Source organism: Sinohyriopsis cumingii, chromosome 4 (genome assembly GCF_028554795.1).
Source record: "Sinohyriopsis cumingii isolate HCF-2022 chromosome 4, ASM2855479v2, whole genome shotgun sequence".
NCBI lineage: Eukaryota > Metazoa > Mollusca > Bivalvia > Unionida > Unionidae > Sinohyriopsis > Sinohyriopsis cumingii.
In genome coordinates this window covers 116,698,481-116,722,891 of record NC_142964.1, presented here as the reverse complement: position 1 = coordinate 116,722,891, position 24,411 = coordinate 116,698,481, and the positions used below count along the sequence as shown (strand labels likewise).

The following is a 24,411-nucleotide window of genomic DNA, read 5'->3' as shown; positions in this document are numbered from 1 at the left end:
AATGATTATTCAGAACCAAGTTAAAACAATGTTTTTGAAAACGACAGAATAGTAACACCCATGTTGTTGTCAGGATTTCCAGAAAGACCTCTGATCTTAAAATCGCCAGTAATGTACCCATATGCTGGTATTAGACCAATATAGACAATAAGATTAAATAATTTTGTGACCAGATGTAATAATATTGAATAAGAAGCTTTTATTGCTCATAGAATATCATGGTCAATAATACCAAGACTTAAGTTCATTATTATGGTATCTTTGGAATACATTCATAATCAGGTTCATATTCTGAAATGTTAACGTCTTGAAAATGCTCCCAAAGGATAGGATTATAATGAAGGAGTACTGTATCATGTACTTCACTATATGTTGGTCTCACTTTAAGGCATTACCGCTCCGGTGGCCTAGTAGTTAGAGCGTCCGCCTTGGATGCGGGAGGTCGTGGGTTCGATCCCCGGCCGAGTCATACCAAAGACTTACAAAAATGGTACTAACAGCTGCCTCGCTTGGCGCTCAGCATTAAGAGGTTAGTGTTAGGACTGGTCGGCCCGGTTTCAGGATAATGTGACTGGGTGGGACATCATGCTACATGTCTGCGGCATGATGCCCCAGTGCTAGACATCACTATAAACTGCCACATTGCAGACATTGTAGCGATATGACTGAAAAATTGTTAAAGCTACGTTAAAAATCAAAATCACAAATCACTTTAAGGCATTACATTCTGTGGCTACCATAGCATTATAATGAAGGAGTACTGTATCATATACTTAATTATATGTTGGTCTCACTTTAAGGCATTACATTCTGTGGCTACCATAGCATTATAATGAAGGAGTACTGTATCATGTACTTCAGTATATGGTGGTCTCACTTTAAGGCAGTACATTCTGTGACTACCATATCATTATAATGAAGGAGTACTGTATCATATACTTAATTATATGTTGGTCTCACTTTAAGGCAGTACATTCTGTGGCTACCATAGCACTGTAATGAAGGAGTACTGTATCATGTACTACATTATATGGTGGTCTCACTTTAGGGCAGTACATTCTATGGCTACCATAGCATTATAATGAAGGAGTACTGTATCATGTACTTCAGTATATGGTGGTCTCACTTTAAGGCAGTATATTATGTGACTACCATAGCATTATAATGAAGGAGTACTGTATCATGTACTTAAGTATATGTTGGTCTCACTTTAAGGCAGTACATTCTGTGACTACCATAGCATTCTAATGAAGGAGTACTGTATCATGTACTTCAGTATATGCTGGTCTCACTTTAAGGCAGTACATTATGTGACTACCATAGCATTATAATGAAGGAGTACTGTATCATGTACTTCATTATATGTTGGTCTCACTTTAAGGCATTACATTCTGTGGCTACCATAGCATTATAATGAAGGAGTACTGTATCATATACTTAATTATATGCTGGTCTCACTTTAAGACAGTACATTCTGTGGCTACCATAGCATTGTAATGAAGGAGTACTGTATCATATACTTAATTATATGTTGGTCCCACTTTAAGGCAGTACATTCTGTAGCTACTATAGCATTATAATGAAGGAGTCCTGTATTATGCACTACATTATATGGTGGTCTCCCTTTAAGGCAGTACATTCTGTGGCTACCATAGCATTATAATGAGGGTATACTGTAATATGTATTTCATTATAAGGTAGTCTTAACATCATGAGACAATACTGTATCTTGTACTTCATTATAATGCATTATATTTTATGGTTCATTTTGAACATTGTTACAATGAAGGAATACTGTATACAGTTTGTAGAATCTTTGTATCTCATCACAACACAGATGGGAATGACCATTGTACTACCCTTGTCCACACATAAAAAATTATCTGCATAATTTAAGCAGAGTCTCACTGCATCTCAACAGTTATTTTCTTCCTGGGTCCTAGGCAACAGTTTGAAGTGGGTTTCATTATGTCTACCCCTTGTAGAGGGGGTTAAGAGGGCTCAGTTTGTATGTTATTTGTACATTCTTGGTTGTTTTGTTTTAATTTAGCTCATGACCACATAGGATTTTTGCGCTCTCTATACCTGGAGTTACATTTGTTGAAGGGCTTTATCATGGTGAATAGTTCACTATTATCACAAAATTAGATTATTAGAAAATATTTCATGCTTAATTGGCTGTGCTTAAATTTTGCTAATTTTAAGTTATTTCTCAAGCGCTATTCATATTAAAATCACCAATGTAGATGGCTATATGCATTTCAGTTAGTACCACACCACAAAAAGGTCACTGTGACCTACACTACACATTTTCCTTTCTTTGATTAAGTGTTTGAGTCTAGTTATGTTGTTTTGCACCTTGTATACATATTGTTATACCTGTAATCATTAAACTTGGTGTGAGGATGCGTCTTTATGAGCACCACACATTTATCACCCCTACCTGTATTGCATGTTTCACTGACTTTAGTTGCATTTTGTGTTTCAGGTTCTTTCCTCAAGTGCTGTATGTTATACAATCATTCAATTAGATGATTGTATGCATCTCTGTTAGTAAAACATCCGTACAACAAAAGAATGTTGCTGTGACTTACATGTCACATTTGACTGATTTAGGCCAAGTTCTTTGTTTAGCTCATGACATCATAGGATTTTGGCATGCTATATACATACCATCATGTGAGGATGCATCTTGATGAACAATACACCATCATTGTTAATTAAAGTAGGTTAATTTGGCCCATATTTTTTCTTCCCTAACTTGTTTTAAATTTTATGTTTGTTTATTTTGTTGGACACTTTGCAAAATTCTTTAAATCCATTATGATACTGTATGCACTCCTGTCACTAATCCATTAGAGCAGTGAAAGATTTCATATTAAACATGCCCTCAGAAATAAACAATTCTCACAATCAATCGTGGAGAGAATCGCTGAAGCAAAAAGGCCCTTCACTCTGAAAGCATACGAAGGCAAATGGCAAATATTTCACACAGTGGTTACAAAAGAACATATCCTTCCTTTACAGGCTTATATATGTATCTCAAATAGCTAATTTCCTCCAGTCTTTTCGAAGCGAGAGAGCGTTAGCACCGAGTACGATAAAAGGTTACCACGCAACGATGGCTGATACCTATCGTCGTCAAGGAAGAGAGGAAGGATATCGGACAAAACAGTGGCGTCACTATGGTTGGTGCCACCCAGAGCGGTAACTCATGGTGTCACCCCCATGGACCTCCTTCCTGCACAAAAATAAAAAATTGTATAGACAGTCATTTTGGTGTCACCCCTCTGATGGTGTCATCCAGTGCTATGACGCCAATGGGACAAAACAAAGACTTGTCTGACCTTCTCTCCAACTTTGCTTATACACTGCCCAAAACGTTGGTTCTGCGCCCAAAGTGGAACCTATCTTTCATACTAACCTGGTTGAACAAGACACCATTTAAACCGCTCGCAAAGGTATCACTGTTGCACCTTTCAGACAAGACCTGCTTCCTCATTGCATTAGCGGCGACTGGCAGAATCAGTGAAATACATGCCCTATCGATGGACCCGAATTACGTGCAGTTCTGATAGGACGGGTCAGTTACAAGTATGACAGCACCCTCTTTCATGGCCAAGAAAGGCTACCGTCCATGGGTAATTAGACTTTTGTAATGACACCACTATCTATTCTGGACACTTCACCTCAAGGCTATCTACAAGACCCAGTAGGAGCTTTGAAGTGATATCTTAGAGTCCTTGGATCGAGCGAGATCACACTTATTTTTATCTATTAAACAGGAATAGGAAGATATATCAACACATACTCTTTCTTTCTGGACAAAGTGGGTTATTCGCTCTGCATATAGAGAAATAACCCCAGCTCCAATGAAATTATTACGCATAGAGAAATTAACACCAACATATCATTTTACCGGAATATGTATCTGACATTATTCAAACCGTGGAATGAAGATCAGAATCCACATTATCCAGCTTTTATTTTCAGAGAATTTTCATCCCAAAGGACTCGACTTGATCTGGTGGGGTATCCATAACACCTTTCCAGGTTGCTCGACAGCTTCTTAAAACACAGCGTCACAACGTCCGCTGGATTTGAGGGGGTAAAATTTTCCCATTTGAATCCTCTCCTTGACAGATGGCGTCTTCTCCACTCTGATTGTGTAGAAGCTATCTCACATACCTTAGGATACTAGGTATAAGGGGATGTAACTCCATCCACCTCTTACTTATTCTCTAAAGGTATTATTGTGTGTGTGTGTGTGTGATTTGGATTTTTAACGTAGCTTTAACAATTTTTCAGTCATATCGCTACGCTGTCTGCATTGTGGCAGTTTATAGTGATGTCTAGCACTGGGGCATCAGACCCCAGACATGTAGCATGATGTCCCATCCAGTCACATTATCCTGACACCAGGCCGACCAGTCCTAACACTAACTTCTTAATGCTGAGCGCCAAGCAAGGCAGCTTTTAGTACCATTTTTGTAAGTCTTTGGTATGACTCAGCCGGGGATGGAACCCACGACCTCCCGCATCCGAGGAGGACGCTCTAACCACAAGGGCACCGGAGCGGTCGGTATTATTGTTGAAAAACGTATTTAAAGAAGAACCCAATTTTTGCTCTAGTAAAAAAAAACAAAAAACGTTTCTTCGAGAATACCAAACTAATCATAATACACATAGACCCTCCCATCCTCCACCCAGGTACATCAAGAGAGAGATGTTCATTGGATTTGCCGCCAATCCCTGTAATTTGGGGAGATCACTCTGTGTTATCTGGTAGGCTGGATTTGCAATGTAGTAAGATTTCTCCTAAGTTATTATCACTGGGTAAGCAATCTCGAAGAAACATATTTTTCTAGAAGGAAAAAAAAATGTTTTTTGTTCAGTTTTAAACACTTGATAATTGGAACAAAAGTTATTATGATGTACTTGATTGATTGATTGATTACTTGGATTTACGTAGCGTGCGCCTAAAAAGGCATGTGCGACGGGTTTATTGCCGCACAGCGGGAATGCTTAATGTTCCTGGGAGAAGGAATTAGTGACACATCCCCCACGCGTTTATGTGCTCAAGGAGCACTGCTAATTTAGCCGTCAGGTCGTAGGACTATATGTCCCTAACGACCTGAATGAAGGGCTTTCATGAAAGGGAATGGGCCCAACACACACTCATGTTAACAACGAATTGATTTCAGTCCGTTGTTGACTGTGCTAGATGTCGACCCAAGCAGTATGTAACGCCCATTGCTATTGGTCGCAAGGATGATGTGACATTGGGACACCTAGCTTTAGGCGAGTGGAAATTGTTCCACATCTCCGACGTTATACGATGTCTGTGAAAGGCAAGAGGGCAAGGACAAGCAAGCCATGGATGTCGTGCACTCCCAAGAACGCCAGCCCATACTTAGTCAAATTTAGTCTAGTTGTACTAATGGACAATACAAAATGCCAATAATGTGTTAGCCACCTGTGCAATTGGGTCAGATCAAAACAAGTTGTAAAATTTTCCTACGTCCTAACAATCGTAAAATTTCTAGTACATAGTGTACGTTGTAGATGCCCTACTAATTTTTAATAACTAATACGTCTGAGCGACACATAAAAAGTTTGGTTACTGTTATGTCACAAAAGGTTTGAATTTTGAAGCGGTGGATTGAATGATCAAGTTTGTGTACATAAAAGTTTTATCGAAACGGGATACCACGCCAAAATGGTTCCATGAATAAGAGGCAATATTGGTTGCCATTAGAAGGGCTTTTTAAGCAAACGTTCCCCGTTTTTCTTCTGCTTCTTTACATTTCTCCGCAGTCCTTTTTCCTCTCAGGTAATTTCGTAGCTGTGTAGCGTAAAATTGTAATTAGCTGCTTCTACTAGCTGCTGGACTGGGTAGTTCTTGTAGGCCTCTTGATATAATTGTGTAAGGATTCTGACACCAACGTGCCACTCACTATTAATTTAATTTTGCTTTTATTTGTTAGGTGTTTCATGCGCGCGTTGCACGCTTATTTGTGTCCGACTGAGGCATGGGAGGAAGTGACCAGGAAGGCAGGCGACCATCTGCAGGCAGGAGTCGGCTCATTCCAGGGTACTGGTCTAAATGGATGTACTTGCACGAATTTTGAGTTTTGGCTCTTGTGTCCGAAATTGTTATAAAGATGAGCTAGGTTGGATTGGATGGAAAACTCTGTACTGCTTTAGTGTTAGTATGGTCTGTATCACAGAAGTAGGCCGCAGTATTACCTTGGCTGTCTTTCATGTTAGGGCTAGGTAGAGAGCAGAGAAGAAGATTGTTTTAAAAATATTATTTTTGTTGATTTTTAAGGATATATTTGGGATTTAAGAAGACGGGAACCTTTGCTGAACGTTCAGGTCCCTAGGGATGTATCAAAAGCGCCCGTCTGTCTATGTATATTAATCTGGTTTGAGAGAGTATTTGGGTGGGTTATGTATGTTTTATAGGTTGTTATTTTTAAGCTAGAGGGACACCCTTGCTGAATACTCAGGTCCCCCAGGACATGTCATGGGTGTCCATCTGCTAGTGGACATTTATTTTTAAGTGAGGTCGGGTTGTTTATTTTGTGTTTTTAGGGTGTTTTATATTTTTTCTTTTAGCTTGGATGTGTCTAGGAATTTAAGTATGTTTTGGTAGGTCAGATTTATGTTGGGGTTGTTATTTTTAAGGAAATCTGGGTAAGTGGTTAGGTGTCAAATTTGTTTGGTGATGGCATTTTGAAATTCCATTCTAGCTACCTGATATTTTGAACAGCTATTTAATTCATTTGGCAGGTCTTAAATGGTTTTACATTGATAGAAATTGATATTAGCAGGCTTGGGTCCTACATGTTTGCCAAAACTTCCTGCTAATTTTGTTTTTCCGGTTATGATGCGATTGATAATTTTTTGGTCCAGGCTGTTCACTTTGGGTGGTTTGATGGACGTATTGGTTTCTTTTTTAGTGGAGTAGAGTATCCTGCCTTTCGTAGTGGAGTTCCAGTGTTCCTGCCATTTCTGTTTAATATTGTTTCTTGTTATGCTTTGGGCTCCTGTTATAAGATATCTGAGTGGTGCAGGGTTAGGTTCCCTAACATGTTTTTTGCGACTTTGTCGGCTAGCTCATTACCAGGGATTCCTATATGCGATGGTATCCACATGAATTCAACTATCTGATCCGCTGTGGATAATTCATTAAGCATATAGAAAGCTCCAGCCAAGAAATGCTCTCTTGATTTGGTGCTGTGAGATTTGATGGATTCTATTACACTAAGTGAGTCGCTGATGATAACTGCTTTTGGAACCTTTTGGTCTTTAATCCATTTTAATGATTCTGTTATTGCCCAGAGCTCTGTGGTGAAAAGTAGAGCAATGTTCTGGTAATCTGGATCCCATTTGTATGTTGAATTCGGGAATAACCACTGTAGCTGCTGTTCTGGGGGGTTCGGTTGTTTTGGATCCGTCAGTGAAACTTTTTACGAAGCCAGATTAGGCGTCTTGTATTTCCATTGCTACGATATTTCTGAGTTTAGATTCTTGATCCAATTTGTCTCCATAATTGGTGACTCTAGTGTTGATCCTAGGGATAGGGTTTGTCTAAGGGGAGAGATCAGCGGAGTGAGTATACTCTTCTTGTAGAGCAAGTGTTGGCAGCTTTTCCCTGAGTTCTAGGATTTGTTTACCACCTGGTGGGTTAGGAACTAGTTTGCTGATAAACGGTTTGTTGCATTTGCTAATGGTTACTTTTGTAGGATGCAAGTCAGGGTGATTTGCTAATCGATTGGAGTATCAGAGGAGCATTTCCTGTCTTCTTTTTTTTAATGGCAGTTCACCGGTGAGGAATTGAAGTTCGTTCAATGATGTCGATGGTAGAGTGCAAGTGCAAACAGATAATGTTTTCCTTTGGATGGTATCCAGTTTGTTCAGTACTGTTTGTTTCGCTGAGTTGTAAACTTGGCATCCATAATCTAGCTTCGACCTTATAAGTGATCTATAGATGGTTAATACGGTTTCTTTATTGGATCCCAAGGTGGTCCCTTTAAGATTTCTTAAGAGATTAATATATTTTTTTTTTTGTGCAATTTTGAATTAGCTGTTAAATCTGGTGTTTTCAAGTTAGATGATTATCGAAGAACATACCTAGGAATTTTACTACCGTAGCATATTTGATTAACTGGTTTTGAATATTGAAGTTGAGGTAAATTATCTGGTTATTGCGTTATGGGGAGAAGATTATTGCTACCGTTTTTTCATGTGAGATTTTAAAACCCCATGTATCTGCCCATTTCCCTATGTTATATAGGCTTTTCTAGATTTCTTTGACTACTTGATTGCTAGCAGGGTTTCCTGTCCTCCAGATGCCGCTGTCATCAGCGAATCGGGAAATGTTAACCCGTGTTGTCGCTAGGTTGAGGTCAAGGTCGTTAATCATGATGTTGAATAGCGTAGGACTGAGTACACTCCCTTGTGGGGTACCGTTTTCAAACGGGGTATTCTTTTGAGGTGGTGTTTCCTACTCTAGTGATTATTCTGCGACCTGTTAGGAAGTTTTCGATCCAGTTAAACATGCGTCCAGCTATTCCGAAGTGACTGAGTTTTGCAATCAATCCTTTGGTCCAGACAAGGGCAAACGCTTTTTCAAGGCCAAGGAAGACTGCTATAAGTTGTCTGTCTGATTTTCTTTTGGAGCTGAAAGCTAGTTTGATATCCGCTTCTAGTCTTAAAAGTTGGTTTGGTGGAGCGCCTCTTACGGAAGCACACTGGTTTTCTGATAGGAGTTTGTTACTTTCTAGGTGGTGTTTTAATCTGTTGGCTAGGATTGTTTCCATCATTTTACATATGTTATTAGTGAAGGAGATGGGACGATACGAGTTAATACTATTAGGGTCATTGCCTGGTTTAGGGATTGGGATGACAATTGCTTGTTTACAGCTGAGTGGTAGTTTTCCACTTTGCCAAATTTGGTTGAGCAGTTTTATAATGGATGTTGTAATGTTGTTTGGATGATTTTTGTATATGATATTTCCAATTTGATCTTTTCCAGGTGATGTTTCTTTATTAGACCCTAGCGCTATTTTCCATTCGTATAGGGTGATTTCGGAATTTAAATCTGAGTTCCTGAACCCTAGGTTTTAGCTTTCTGTCTGTGTTCTTGGAAGTTCCTAGTGTGGTTGGTTTTACTGCTCATGGCCGAGAAATGGTTAGCAAGTAGATCTGCTTTGTCATGGTTGGTTGGAGCATTTTTCAGCTTAGGTATTAATTTAATAGCTTTCCCCCGGATATATTTTATTTAGTCCCATACTTGTTTAGAGTTACTTTTGAGGTTCAGTTTGGATCAGAAGTGTTGCCATGTTTTGTCTTTGGCTAGTTTTATGATCCCTTTAAGGTGTTTTTCTTTGTCTTTATATTGGATGAAATCTATTGAGTCTCGTGTTCGCTTATATTTGTTAAGTGCATTTATTTTAATCTCTATGTGCGTTTTGACATTGATCATCCCACCATGGTACTGATATATTGGGGGGGGGGGAATATTTAGGGTAGCTGCATTAAGTATAGTATTAATTACGTTGTCATGGAATATTGTTATATCTGGGTCTTCGAGCTCTTTGGTATTAATAGCGGCTACGGTGTTTCTAAAGTTATCCCAATCGGCTTTATCATATCTCCATTTGGGTGGGGCTCCATGGGAGTTGTGCTGAACTGATATTTGGAGGGAGATTATGATGAGGAAACGGTTGCTACCTAATGTGTTATCTTGATCAACCCACCAGTTTGTAAGCTGGGCTAGTTTGGGCGCGCATATAGTAAGATCGATTGCTGAGAGGCAGCCATCTTTATGATTAAGTCGAGTTTTAGACCCTTCACTGAGTATGGTGGTTGGATTCAGCAATCCATTCTTCCATTAATTTGCTTCTTTTATCCCTTCTACTTTCTCCCCGTAGTTCATTGTGAGCATTGAAGTCGCCACAAATGATTAGGTTTTCAGACTGGTTAGCGGAGATTTGTCGATAAGATTCTAAGTTGACTGGGTTGTCATTGCCCACTGGGTCATATATATTAGTTATCATATTATTCTATCCAATGTTGACTAATACAGTTTGAATTTCAATTTTGTTATTTATGTCTATTGGGATTGGGATCGTTAATGTTTCAGAGTAGGACAGGGAGTCAATGAGAAATATTGCAAGTCCTCCTCCTTTTTTCTCATTGCTATGACTTTTGAATATGCCTGGTGAGTATCCGGAGATTTTGGGTATATGTTTCGGATTCTTTGGTAAGCGTGTTTCCTGGCGGCAGATTATGCCAGGTTTATTGATTGTGTGTATTAGTTCAGGTAGTTTTGTGGACAGGCCCCTGGAATTCCATTGCTAGATAGTAAGTTTTTTTTTAAAAACTGTGTTATCCATTGAGATTGGTGGTGGTTGTAGTTATGATGGTGGACTGAGGAGTAATTGTGAGTTTAGCATGATAATGTTTGGTAACACTTGAGTTTAGGTGTTCTATTATGTTTTCTAATGTGGGGGGGGGGTCTGGTGCTGTTAGATTTAATTAGCTCTCTTTGAACAGTTCAATCCACATCTGCTATGTGATGATGTTTTGCTAACTTTGGTGGGGGTGGGGTGTATGACTGTTTATTTTGGTATTGTTATGGCTTTGATTTCTTCCTGATTGCATTCCTCCTGATTTGGTTTCAGATTTTGGTACAGTTTGGGGCGGATTAGTTTTTTGGTGGATGTGGATTTTTTGTTGTTGTGGTTGGAGTTGAGAGGTTAGGTGACATCCTTTGTTCATGTTTGATGAAAGTTGCGTTGCTGTTATCAATATGTTGTTTTTTTGTGCTGCCTGATATGCCAAATGTTTGGCATTCTTGAGGTTAATTATTTGATTTTCTTTGATAGTATAGAGGCATTCAGATGCTCTGGGGTGGTGTGGTTATCTGCAGCTAGGGTATTTGATAATTCCTTTTTCTTTTACATGCCCCCGCAGCGGCCGCATCTATATCTGTATCGACGTTTGTTGGCGTAGTGTCCCCAATGTTGACAGTTGGTGCAGAATCGGGGTTTGTTGACAAAAGGTTCCAGTCTGTGTCTTACTCCGGAGGGACCTAATTTTATCAAGGTTGTAAGTGGTTCTTTTGATACTATTATTGCTTTTGTGGTGGGTAGTCCTTTACGATTTTTAAGTCGGTATGCTTTTTCTGTTTTTGCACCATTCTCACTGAGTTTTTTAAGCAGTGTTTGGTCATTTAAATCCTTATTATATCCTTTGAGGGTTAGTACTGCTTTGAAGTTCGTATTTAGGGGTGGTTTGGTAGTTTTGTTGTCTGTTTTTGATTCAGAGGGGTTTTTGCTGTCATGTTTAGTAGGTTTATTTTGTATTTTGTGGTGCCTTTCGATTTTGACTCTAATGTGGCATAGTTTTCCACTTGCAAGAATTTTTCCACTTGGTTGAGCGTGCGGCAGTGAACAATTATGTAGTCTGTTTTTGGTCCAATTAACCTAAATTGCCCACAGCGTGTTCTGGAAAGATCGCCTATAATGTTGTTGTTGCTTAGGTGGAGCAGTTGCTTTTCCCTACTGCTTATGTATAACGTATGTTCCAGTGAATGAAATCTTGGTTTTACTTCCTGGTTGTTGCCTGGGGGAGAGGGTTTGTTAGTATTTGTATCATGTTTCCCAGTTTGGGTTGGAGTGGTGGTGGGATTTTGTTTCCATAGGAAGCCTTCCTTTACTAAATAGGTTACTTGTTCCCTGGTGCTGTCTATAGTAGAGGGGTAGTTGGGTTTGGGGGGAGGGTATTTTTAGGTGGTTGGCTGTTGGTTTTATTACCTTGATTGATCACTGAGGGGCCTGGGGTTTGGCTATTGTGGAGTTTTTCTCTTTTTGGTTTATTGCTTGAGACATCCTGTTTTCCATTATTGCCGGATTTTGCTGTGTTGAGTGTAAAGGGGCGGGTAGTAGTTTGCTGTATAGTTGTAGTTGGAGCTGTTACATTTAGATTGTTTGCTGGATCGTTTACATCAGGTTGGTTTAGCTGTGGTTTGGGTGGGGTAATAGTGGTTTTTGGTTCTTTGCTTATCAGGATGCCAATTGGTGTTTTGGATTGGGGAATTTCAAGTAGTTTGTATGTTGATAGTGTTTTGTCATCTAAGTGTTGGTCCAATTCGTGGGAGGGGTTTGGCGATTATGTATTCCACGTATAGTGAGGGTATTGTGTCATCTAATTCCTCATATTCGTATGACTCATCAGGGCGCTTGAAGTCTATAGGTGAGGCCGGATCAAGATCGCTTATTGCTGCGATTAACAGATTGTGTGAGGAGCTGGTAGTGAATGTTGGATTTTTTTTTTTTTTTTTTTTTGATTTTTTTTGTTGAATGTTTTTTATTGAAGGGCGCAAGCTAGTGTGTAGTTGTCCTTTTTGTATTGGGGAATTGTTTTCTGTTTGGTTGGTGAGTGACATTTTTCTGATATTAGGTTGCCTATCTTCGGTTTTCTGGCGTTGAGCGCCATTTTGTTTGTATACTTGTTTTGAGCCATATTGTCTAGTTGTTTGACTACGTGGGATTAATGATTTGTTACTATTAAGTTGAGACCTTTCTTTTAAGTTATTTAGGTTTGGATAGTTATAGTTTTAGGTTTAGTTAACTTTGTGTATAGATTGATTTCAATTGATGGTTTTGATTGTAATTTTTCGATTTGCTGTATTGTCTTATTTAATTTCCTCTGTAAGTTGGATTGCTTATTAATATTGTAGTAAGGTAGAGTTATCAGTAATATGCTGTAGGTATTGATTGAATATTGTTTATTTAATCAGATTTTTACTCTTCATTAAATAGTTTATTTTTGCTTAGTGGAGATGAGAAAAAGTGGACTTGTTTTAGGATAATGGCGCCAATAGAATAAGATTGTTATTATTAGTTAAGAGAAATATATAAGAGTAGTGTTAAAAGTAATGACTTTAAATGCTTCAATAGAGCACAGATAATGAAATTGCCCGCAGGCTTAAATTACATTACTGTATTACTATCTTAATGCGTGTTCATATCGTTCCTTTGTTCGAGAATACATTTCTTCTGTACACTTCCTTTGATCACGGCTTGGCGGGATGATATTCTTTTCCTCTTCTTAGTATTATTTCTTTGTTCTTGTTTTCCTGTTGCTTTGTTCTTTGGTAATTGGTGATTGTGGTGGCCGCACTCAGTAGAACTTTTAACATTATACACCAAGCCGGTTTTACGCAATAAACAAATCAAGCAAATTCAGAGATGTTATGATGTATAATATAAACAGGACTTGGGTTAGTGTGATTTTTTCCGCCTTCTGGCACAATTCGACTTGAGGTCAATTGAAAATTTCCACTTGCATCATCGAATTTGTTTCCGCTAAAACTCCCAAAAGAGAAGCAATTGTTTGGTCCTAAGAATTTATTTTCTTCAAGTTATCAACGATAGTCATTTCATAAGCGTCTCAAAGATAAAGCTTTGACTGACGTATTCCAAAAGTGACGTCACGCCACATGTAACGTTGTCGGGAGTAACGCTTCTAGTCATTGCCTTAGATAAGAAGTTTGCATATCTTGAGAGACAAATTGTTATGCTTCTGTGATCTGTTTAACATTAGCACGCTAAAATGGGTGATTTCAAACTATTTAAAGGAATGCCAGAGTCGTATATGTCACTAACGTGAGTAATAATTCTTTCAAAAAATATATTTGTCTAATGTTCACGGCCGACGTATATTATACCGATCCCCGCTGCTATTATTAGATGTGTGTGTGTGTGTGTGTGTGTGGTATTTGTTTATTTATTTACTTATTTATTTATTTATTTATTTATTTATTTATTTATATATTTATTAGTAATACCAGTTTATTCTTGTATTCTTTTTATTGGGGTGGGTTGGGGGATCGAGAAGGGCTACAGCTTAAGATAATTTCGTGTTCTGAGATGAATTTTTTTATATAAAATTATAATGTTTAATAATATTTATTATAAATTGTTGGGGCAGACACCTGTAGACCTCTGCTTAATAAAATTATCCTGCTGCAGCAGCTAAAACTGAAGTATAGCCAGTCTCTTACTACATCCTTTTTTGCATGGATGTCAGCATAAAGCTAAAAAAACAAAAACAAACTAAAGTCATATATAGTGGGAAAGTTTGATTTTGAAGTCTAGCAGGAGTTACCTTAGATACACAAGTCCCTTGCTATAGTATTGAAGGAAGGGGAATGGGGGATTTAGTTTGCTTTGATTTAGTGTTTTACTGCAAATACTGCTCGGTTATTCGGTGCCGAGACAAATGGAGCAACGTGCCTCGTCTTAAGACACAATAACGTAGATATCCTGGGCTGATTTCATAGTAGAGTTCGGGCCAGCATCCTTTTAGGCACAATCAATATATCAGTATGGATGTCTACAACAGTCTTTATTCAAGGTATCCATTATAACGTCAATATAGATGTCTATAACAGTCTTTATTCGAGGTTTCCACTATAACGTCAACATGGATGTCTATAACAGTCTTCATTCAAGCTATTAATTATAACGTCAGTATGGATGTCTACAGCAGTCTTTATTCAAGGTATCCATTATAACGTCAGTATGGATGTCTATATTAGTCTTTATTCAAGCTATCCATTATAACGTCAGTATGGATGTCTATAACAGTCTTTATTCAAGCTATCCGTTATAATATCAGTATGGATGTCTATAACAGTCTTTATTCAAGGTATCAATTATAACGTCAGTATGGCTGTCTATAACAATCTTTATTCAAGCTATCCATTATAACGTCAGTATGGATGTTTATAACAGTCTTTATTCAAGGTATCAATTATAACGTCAGTATGGCTGTCTATAACAATCTTTATTAAAGCTATCCATTATAACGTCAGCATGGCTGTCTATAGCAGTCTTTATTCATACTATCCATTATAACGTCAGTATGGATGTCTATTTTAGTCATTATTCAAGCTATCCATTATAACGTCAACATGGATGTCTATAACAGTATTTATTCAAGCTATCCGTTATAATGTCAGCATGGATGTCTATAACAATCTTTATTCAAGCTATTAATTATAACGTCAGTATGGCTGTCTATAACAATCTTTATTCAAGCTATCCATTATAACGTCAGTATGGATGTTTATAACAGTCTTTATTCAAGCTATCCGTTATAATGTCACTATGGATGTCTATAACAGTCTTTATTCAAGGTATCCATTATAACGTCAGCATGGATGTCTATAACAATCTTTATTCAAGCTATTAATTATAACGTCAGTATGGATGTATATAGCAGTCTTTATTCAAGCTATCCATTATAACGTCAGTATGGATGTGTACAGCAGTATTTATTCAAGCTATCCGTTATAACGCCAGTCTGGATGCCTATAACAGTCTTTATTCAATGTATCCATTATTACGTCAGATTTTATCTTTGGAAACAAATTACGGAACAAAATACGAACACAGAGTAAAGAGCCCCGACCTAAATTGACCGTATTTTCCAATTCAAACCACCGCTCCGGTGGCCTAGTGGTTAGAGCGTCCGCCTCGGAAGCGGTAAGTCGTGGTTCGATCACCGGCCGAGTCATACCAAAGACTTACAAAAATGGTACTAAGAGCTGCCTCGCTTGGCGCTCAGCATCAAGAGGTAAGTGTTAGGACTGGTCGACCTGGTCTCAATATAACGTGATTGGTTGGGACATCATGCTACATGTCTGCGGCATGATGCCCCAGTGCAAGACATCACTATAAACTGCAACACTGGAGACATCGTAGCGACATGACTGAAAAATTGTTAAAGCTACGTTAAAAATCCAAATCACATCACAAATCCAAATCACCAGTTCAAACCAGTTCTCGAATTATTACAAGTTACATTTTGACAGTTGACATTAGACAACAGTTGAAAAGCATCTAACGGTGAAAATAACACGAATACGCGCAATGCTATGTATATTGTTTCTGCATACGATTTACGGTCATTTCTTAACAGCAATTTGCTTTGCCCAGCCAGAAAAGACCATTTCGTGTGTATCAATCTTCAAGCTTTTCTATATAGACATATTCTTTCTCATGCATAACAAATTAATATGACGAGAAATCGTAGTGGGGCATGTCAGTTATGCGTGAGTGAGATCGTGAAAGCAGGCAAAACATTTCTTTGTCCAACTAAAACGGATAAATCCCTTTATGCATATCAAACTGAAAATCTAATAATTTATAATATACAACTGATTACGTTTCTTTCCATGTTTCTGAAAACAGTTGCTAAATGTAATTAGTTGGTGCCCATTTTTCTCGTGAAGCAAACTTAAATCCGACTGAGTATGCTTGAGAGATAACAAGCATGTATATAAAATACATTAACACTCATGTTACTTTTCGGCGTGGTATGTGCGGTGCATGGGAGAGATTTGTGGTCGAGTTATCGAGGGTGGTAATGTGATCACAAATGATCCACTGGGATCAGGGCTATGCATGGAACAAATCAAACTATTCGCCCGGGTATTCTATCGACAGCCAGGTTTTCAATTGCCCGTTTGTAGTGATTATAAACATCTCCAACATTGTGAAAAGAACTTTCATGAGAAAAAGAAATAAATTAAAAGTTTTATTCCTGCCTTTAGGTAGGATTACAAGAGAAAAAACGACTCAGCTCGAATGGAAATTCGAAGTTAATTTTCAACACTGGGGAATAAATAGTTCAATTGTAGTGAACATGAACATCTCCATCTTTGTGAAAAGAGCATTCATATCGCGAATAGTTCTAAATGCCAGTCATGTGCCCATTTCTGCACCGAGTAATAGTTTGTAGGTAGTTTTCCCTCACGCGCTATTGTTGCCCGTAGTTATATTTAAAGAAAAATTGACAAATAAAAATGTACAAGAAAATAAATCTTTTGGAATAAGAAATAATTTCTTATTACTATAAATAAAGAAGCAATTTATTAATAAAAGTGTACGGTCTACTGCCTACTCTTATTCCCACTGCTATCAACGAAATTTTTAAATATTGCAGTGGCATGGAGTGGGGCGCTTTGTCGCCCTGTTTGATTCCCCACTAAAATCATTTTTATCTGTTATGCCATCAAATAAATATATTTGAAAAATATGTGATCTGTGACCTATACATTTGATAAAAAAATTATGTGTTTCTTGAATTTATAAGTTGTAAAAAAAATTCATATGAAAATCCGTTACCTCGAAAATGACACCAGTATTTGGCAATCCTTCTGGATTAGAAAAGAACGAATACTATCAACAGTTGTGAGCTGTTATATCTCGCTGGCTTTTCTATTGAAGATGGCGAATTTTTTTCTTTCTCTTAGAATCTTGAATAGTATGGATTTCTTTTAGAATTTAATTCGCATATGTTTCTTCCTTTCAGTGACTTTAATTTCTGGGTGGAAGCCATAATGGAAAGAGCCCTGGCTTGCCAGGATTGGTGTGAAGCAAAGGCGGTCAGCTGGACCCAGAAACTTCAAACACGTCTTGACAGTGTGAAGCGTCAGAATCTCTTTCTCTATATATCTAGAATTATTACAGAGTCAGACAAAATGGTGAAACCATTTCACCAGAAGCATATAATGGCTCTTCCATGAATGAGACATAATAAGTTTATTAAAATAGAATATTGTTACAGTATTATCACAATAATCAGACGATGATATTGGTAATTTGTCAGACTTTTGGACAATTATTTCCTAATTATCTTCGTAGTATATTATTTTAATATATTAAGTGTGATAATTTACCAAAACACTAATCGCAAGGACTATACTGTTTTCAATTTTAAAAAACCAAACAGTTATTCTGCAAGAAAAGTTGTATGATTACTCAACTTACAAACTAAACTTTAAAAAAAAATACATTAATTCTTACTTCAGAATACCCAGCTATGTCGAGAGCATTGGTACCGTTCTTGGAAGCGGTTGCCACGCAACGGTCAGACGTTGAAATAGACACTATTATTTGCCTTGCTGTTGGCACGGACCTACTGAGGTAATGACATATGGTAACAAGTTTGTTAGTTGACGTAATACTTGTTTGAGTAAGTTAGCATTGTCCATTATCATCCAATTTACAGAGAAGCATTTTGTTTCAACATGGACATGGGTCTGACTTAAGAATTCGGTAAAACTTGGATGTGAGTGAGATCAACTTACTTACTTATTCCTTATTCATGATTCAATCAGGAATAAGTAACCATTTACCAATCCAATAAGAAATAAGTGACCAGTTACAAATTCCCGATACAAACGTTTTGACACAGAGTTGTTTGTTTATTTCTTATTTGCGATTCAATAAGGAATAAATTCATATTTATTCCAGATTCAAAAATGTTACATCAAATTTGTACACTCTTCAGGGCATTTATGGCTAGTGGTCCATGTAGACCCCTATACTATGTTGAAACGAAACAATTTTTGTCGAGCTTCATTTTAGAAATATGAGACTCGGTGTTCTTTTTGGTATCAGTTATACCATGCTGGATATATAGAGAGAACCTGTTATATTCAAACATTTAAGGACATGAACCGCCCCAAGCAACCTTTGCAAGCCTTGAGGGTGGGCAGTTGTGGCACAACTTGTTTTTTTTTTTTTTTTAGAGAGGCACCATAATTAGGTTTCTGGGTGGGGCCAGGATTTCTTAATATGCTGCTGCTGAGAAGATTCTGATTTCAACGCTAGAAAGGAAAAGATTAAAGAAATTTTACATTAATCACTATTTTACATGCTGTACCATTATATGTGCTTGACCTACCAAAAATGGATTGATGAAGTTCGTCGAGAGTAATACAGTGTCGATTGAAATTTGTAATGAGTAAACCCCTACTTAAAGAGACTTTTTCAATTCCTGTTTGATACTTCTAGTTAGAGATCTGATTCAATAGTATAAAAAATTCAGAATAAATTCGTCTAGACGATTTCGAAAAATAATGGACCATGGTGTATGCGAGTGTGGGTGGAGATAATAAGCTGCAAGGGAATTAAAGGGGAATAAATCTTACGTATACATAATGGTCTTAACATACCTTCCTTAAAGAATTTTGACCACCGTTTGAAATTTACCTTTAGGCATATTTTCGACTCACTATTACTATGGTACTATCCAGATCATTTTTACCATGGTACTATCCACATGATTAATACCACTGTACTATCCATGATTAATACCATTGTACTATCCATGATTAATACCATTGTACTATCGACATCATCAACACCATTGTACTATCCACATGATTAATACTATTGTACTATCGACATCATCAATACCATGGTACTATCCACATCATCAATACCATTGTACTATCCATGATTAATACCATTGTACTATCGACATCATCAATACCATGGTACTATCCACATCATCAATACCATGGTACTATCCACATCATCAACACCATTGTACTATCCACATCATCAATACCATTGTACTATCGACATGATTAATACCATTGTACTATCGACATCATCAATACCATGGTACTATCCACATCATCAATACCATTGTACTATCCATGATTAATACCATTGTACTATCGACATCATCAATACCATGGTACTATCCACATCATCAATACCATTGTGCTATCCACATGATTAATACCATTGTACTATCCACATGATTAATACCGTTGTACTATACACATGATTAATACCATGGTACTATATACAAATGTAATAGCTTGGTACTATCCTCGTCATTAATACCACGGTACTATCCACATCATTAGCGCATAATAAAAAAGATGAATCCTCTCTCTTTCTGCCTCAGATTCTCACAACGTTCTGAGGAAGACGACATGTTGATCATTTTGAGCAAATGTCAGGAAAGTACTCAAGATGCCTACACACAGTCATATAGACGGGCTGAAACTTGCTGGAAGGTGAGACTTTCACAAATTTGCAGAATAAATGTTTGTTTATATGCATGAGTATTAAAACCAATCTTTGTTATTGTTGTTGATCATGTAATTTGATATGAAATAAGGTACAACACACACACACACACACACACACACACACACACACACACACACACACAGAGTTCCACTACTGGCACTCGTTGTTCTTCAAGCAGTATATTCAAACGCTTAACATGATTAGTGTCTTGCATATTTTCTTCTTCTCAAACAATATTATTTAATATCATTAGGTTGATAACGTTTACTTGTCGATAATTATCCAATATCAACAGACACCGCTCCGGTGGCCTAGTGGTTAGAGCGTCCGCCTCGGATTTAAGTTTTGGGTTCGAACCCCGGCCGAGTCATACCAAAGACTTTAAAAAATGGTACTAACAGCTGTCTCACTTGGCGCACAGCATTAAGAGGTGGACCTAGTGTCAGAATAATGTGACTGTGTGGAATATCATGCTACATGGCTGCGGCATGATGCCCCAGTGCTAGACATCACTATAAACTGTCACGTATGACTGAAAATTTTTTAAAGCTACGTTAAAAATCCAAATCACACACACTCAATATCGCGAGATTGATTACATTTACTTGGTAGATAATTATTCAACATCAAGAGGCTGATGACTTTTACTTGATATAGGGAGCGACTCTTCTTCTCCGTATTTATTGTTATAAGTTTAATGAGTACAAGAGTTGTTATGCTCCTTCCATCCTAATAATCTGCATGCACTTTGACACAGATCTATAAGGACTCCCTGCTGCGCCTAAAGTCATTCCTTGGGAACAAGGGTGTTCAAGCTACTTACTTAAAACTTATCTACCGTGCGATAGCCAGGGACGCCGCCAAGGAGTTAGTAAGAGCTTTGGAACTAGAGCAGGCACTGAGGGCCAACATGAACACAGTAAGTCGTTCACCAGCCTAACTGCACACTGTTACGACCCTTTGGTCTTAAACTATATAACAGAAAGAAACAAAACCAACAAGTTTAGTAAAACCACCAAATAAGTTATTTCTTTCAGTTACAAAGTGACAATTTAAGAACGCACATTGTGAATTAAATTTCAAATATTCCTAAATGTCCCATCAAAGGTCAACAAGTATGGTATGTTCCAAATGAATTCCAATGGGTCTAAATGTTCTGATGCACGACAATGATGCAATCCAAAATGTCGCTGAATGAATTCCCAATAATTCCACAATTATGTAATAATCCTCCAAAATCAATGAGCACTTACTAATTCCGATGAATAATTTAAGTAAATTATATCTGAACGCAACTAGAAATGATTACAGAGACTGATCATAAAACAGAAATTAATAATTTGTGTATCAATCCCTACATATACAGAATTCACAGATCTAAGACACAATATAATGTTATACGGAAAACCCTATTTACTTGAAAACATAATCAGGTCGTTAACACAAAATCAATTAAACATCTTGCTTACTTGTTAGAATCATGGCAAAACCTCAGGTAGGTAGTAATTCCACAATCTTGAATCACGAAAAAAAATTAAGAATAATATATAAATATACATACCAATGTCTATTTGAGTTATGTGCATTGATGATATGAAGTGTCTTCTTGTTTGAATCTGGATGTTCCGTTAGCATTTCTCTCATCTCTTACTTCTAGATGAGTTATATTCACGATTTTGTTTTATGATAAATAATATCGCATTTGTTACCATAGACACAAAATCTGTCACTTAAACGTAATACCTGGTTAACAAACAATATAATATTGCGTTTCTTTGCCTTCATTTGTACCAGGCTCAAATTCTGAGACGAGAGTTAGCTTCTCTTTTTAATAAGTGTTTTAGTCTTCAGCAAATGTCATTTGCTCGAAGCCTTCGTTATCGGCTTAGATCAATCTTTGTACATGGAAAACTATTTAGTGTTGTGTCAGTACGAATGAAACCTTTGCCCATGCGCACATCACGACGACCCAGCCGGTTTGGTTTGAGCAGGATTTGAATCGGTCTTGACCAGCCCGAGTCGTCTATCATTGTGTCCCTAGACAAGGCACTTTACTAATGTTACCTCGACAATAAATAGCCGTTCAACAGATTAAAATAAAGCCAACAGATTAAATAATCTGTTATATAACGACCCGCTGTGAAACACCTACTATCCGCTTAAATCTGTATTTTTTCTTACTTGTTCTTCATCTCTAAGAAAATACTACTAAGGGAAACTCATAGTTGTTTCTAAAATACTGTGTATATTCCTGTATTTTCTTCTATTTCTATCTCAGTTATTTCTTTCTTACATTATCCGCTATTAGGCCTCTGTTTCACACGAATCTGTAGTTAAGCAAACAGCCGTGAAGAAAGTTCAATACTTCCTTAACACATGGAAATCGCAGTTCTCTCGGCATAGCTTCCGTTTCTCGACTTCGCTGACAGAGAGCACTGGGTAAGAATGCCGATATTGGTTGATAACAAAACTTGATCAGCTGTTCATCGAAATCCAAACTAAAGTAGAATATATATATATATTTGAGCTTTTTACTGATCAAGCCGGGGGGGGGGGGGGGAGGCTTACGAGTATTATCTTTAGATCTCCAAACCGTAACTGAACTAAGTATATCCTTTATTCCTGTATATTTTTACAGACATTAAAATTTATCTCTAAAAAGGGCTAAAAGCGTTGATTTGTCATTTGACGGACTTTGGCTTTGATGTACCTCTTATTTGTTGCATTGTCGCGTATTTGAACATTTTTTACAACTTAAGTACTCACGGAATGTCTTATATTTTTGAGACTTCTGCACTGAGAAAGTAAATGCCATTTTAAGAGACATGCTTTCAATATTCTTGAATGTATTTTAAGTTTTCGCTTTTGATGAACGTGTTAGCTTTTTTTTTCTTTCTCATAAGGCAGTTTGAATATTTCGGAACACTTCATAAGAGTTTTCCATTGATATTTTTTCTTTATTTTTTGCCATCCTGTTTTTATGTCTTTTCTCATTTATTCTGTTCAGTCTTTAACAGTAGTGCTTTTAAATTCTCTTGTATAAAAATGATACGCACACTATATTCAAGATCAATTTATTTTAGTTCAGAATTTAACAAAATATTTCAGTATTTTCGACTAACATTTAAAACACATACATTTTATAAATCTCACACAAAAGCGAAGCAGTAATAATTTTCCACAAATTTCTAAATTTGTGTCACTGCTAGGTCGTACAGTTTTTAAATTTTAAAGTTCCATGAAACTTAAGAACAATATTTAGTGTTATCATTTTTATTTTGCAACTCTATTGTGTAAACAAGAGTTTTGGTATATTGTACCATTTTCTTTTCTGTATTTGCGACTGTTATGTTCAAATCAGATTTAATTTGTATGTATCCAAACAATCTTCGATTTCAATGTTTTAAAGGACTACTAACTACGAAACTTAATTTTTTAAATATCTTTGAGATTATTATTATTATTATTATTATTATTATTATTATTATTATTATTATTACAGCAACCCTTATTTTGAGACCTTCAAGAGAATGGGTGGTGTTGATCCACACGATGTAGTCAACAAACTGTTTGAGCACAGCTTTGAGATATGCAATATTACAAGGTTCAGTGTAAGAATAATTCACAGCATCATCAATTATCAACATTAGAAGACAAAGTTTTATTTCATCATGTATTCATTGCTAAATTACAATTAATATACTGTCGTTGATTAAAAGAATATTTCTTAATTTTTTTGGTATTTTCTTACAAACGGACGTGAAACATTTTTCGCTTTTCCGGCTAAATTGGCGCTTTTGTATTACTTGGAATTGTCCGAAAATACTTAGGCGATGCTAACATCTTTATACACGAAGATCTAAATTGCTTGAAATTATTTAATTTTAATTTTTAAGTATAAAATTATTTATTTTACCTACAATTGATACGTTTTAAATGCAAAGAAGGCCAATATAAGCTCAATAAATTGCAAGACTCTTACCATGCATGACATAATTGAAAAAGAAAGGCTCGATAAAATTAATAATTTGCAAACATTCTTAATATTAACTGATTGTACCTAAAATGTAAACACTTGTGTAAATTCAATTGCAGGATAACAAATGCTGGAGTGCCGAATTTAAGAATGGTTCGGAACATTTGTTTAAATTATTTCTTTACAGGTGAACATTGATATTGGCATTGATTTAAGGACTCTACTTGGCTTTACACCAAAAGTCAAACATTTTGCTGCTGCAAGGAACAAAGGTACAAAAATCATATTTTGTATGTAAGAACCTAACGTTTACCTTAAAATGTGTTTTGGAACTAACGAAAATAATGAATGCCGCGTATGTAAATTTTACAAAGCTAAAACAAAAACGTTAGACAAAGGATACAATATCAGGTTGTTTTAAATATTTACTAGATTGATTCCGCATGCCTTGATATACATTAATATAGTATTTGATCAGTACAATTCTCCTCAATTAATTATTTATTGATTATAATT

General features: G+C 36.7%; 1 protein-coding gene across 1 annotated transcript; it reads left to right on the top strand.

The window, feature by feature from the left end:
- Positions 1-5,394: 5,394 nt before the first annotated feature.
- Positions 5,395-24,167, top strand: LOC149801952 (uncharacterized). Its single transcript, XM_089954370.1, has 7 exons — positions 5,395-6,094; positions 17,398-17,516; positions 17,897-18,011; positions 19,792-19,903; positions 20,677-20,838; positions 23,422-23,530; positions 24,083-24,167. The coding sequence occupies exons 1-6, from the start codon at positions 6,033-6,035 to the stop codon at positions 23,434-23,436; spliced, it is 585 nt and encodes a 194-aa protein (XP_089810496.1). The 5' UTR covers positions 5,395-6,032; the 3' UTR covers positions 23,437-23,530; positions 24,083-24,167.
- Positions 24,168-24,411: the final 244 nt, after the last annotated feature.

What these genes read in the sequence shown, in the direction of transcription:
- LOC149801952 (XM_089954370.1), top strand. Translation starts at nt 6,033, where the DNA reads ATGGGAGGAAGTGACCAGGAAGGCAGGCGACCATCTGCAGGCAGGAGT. An exon ending in AGGAGTCGGCTCATTCCAGG is followed by an intron (nt 6,095 to 17,397) that starts GTACTGGTCTAA and finishes TCTTCCTTTCAG; the next exon opens with TGACTTTAATTTCTGGGTGG. An exon ending in GGGCTGAAACTTGCTGGAAG is followed by an intron (nt 19,904 to 20,676) that starts GTGAGACTTTCA and finishes ACTTTGACACAG; the next exon opens with ATCTATAAGGACTCCCTGCT.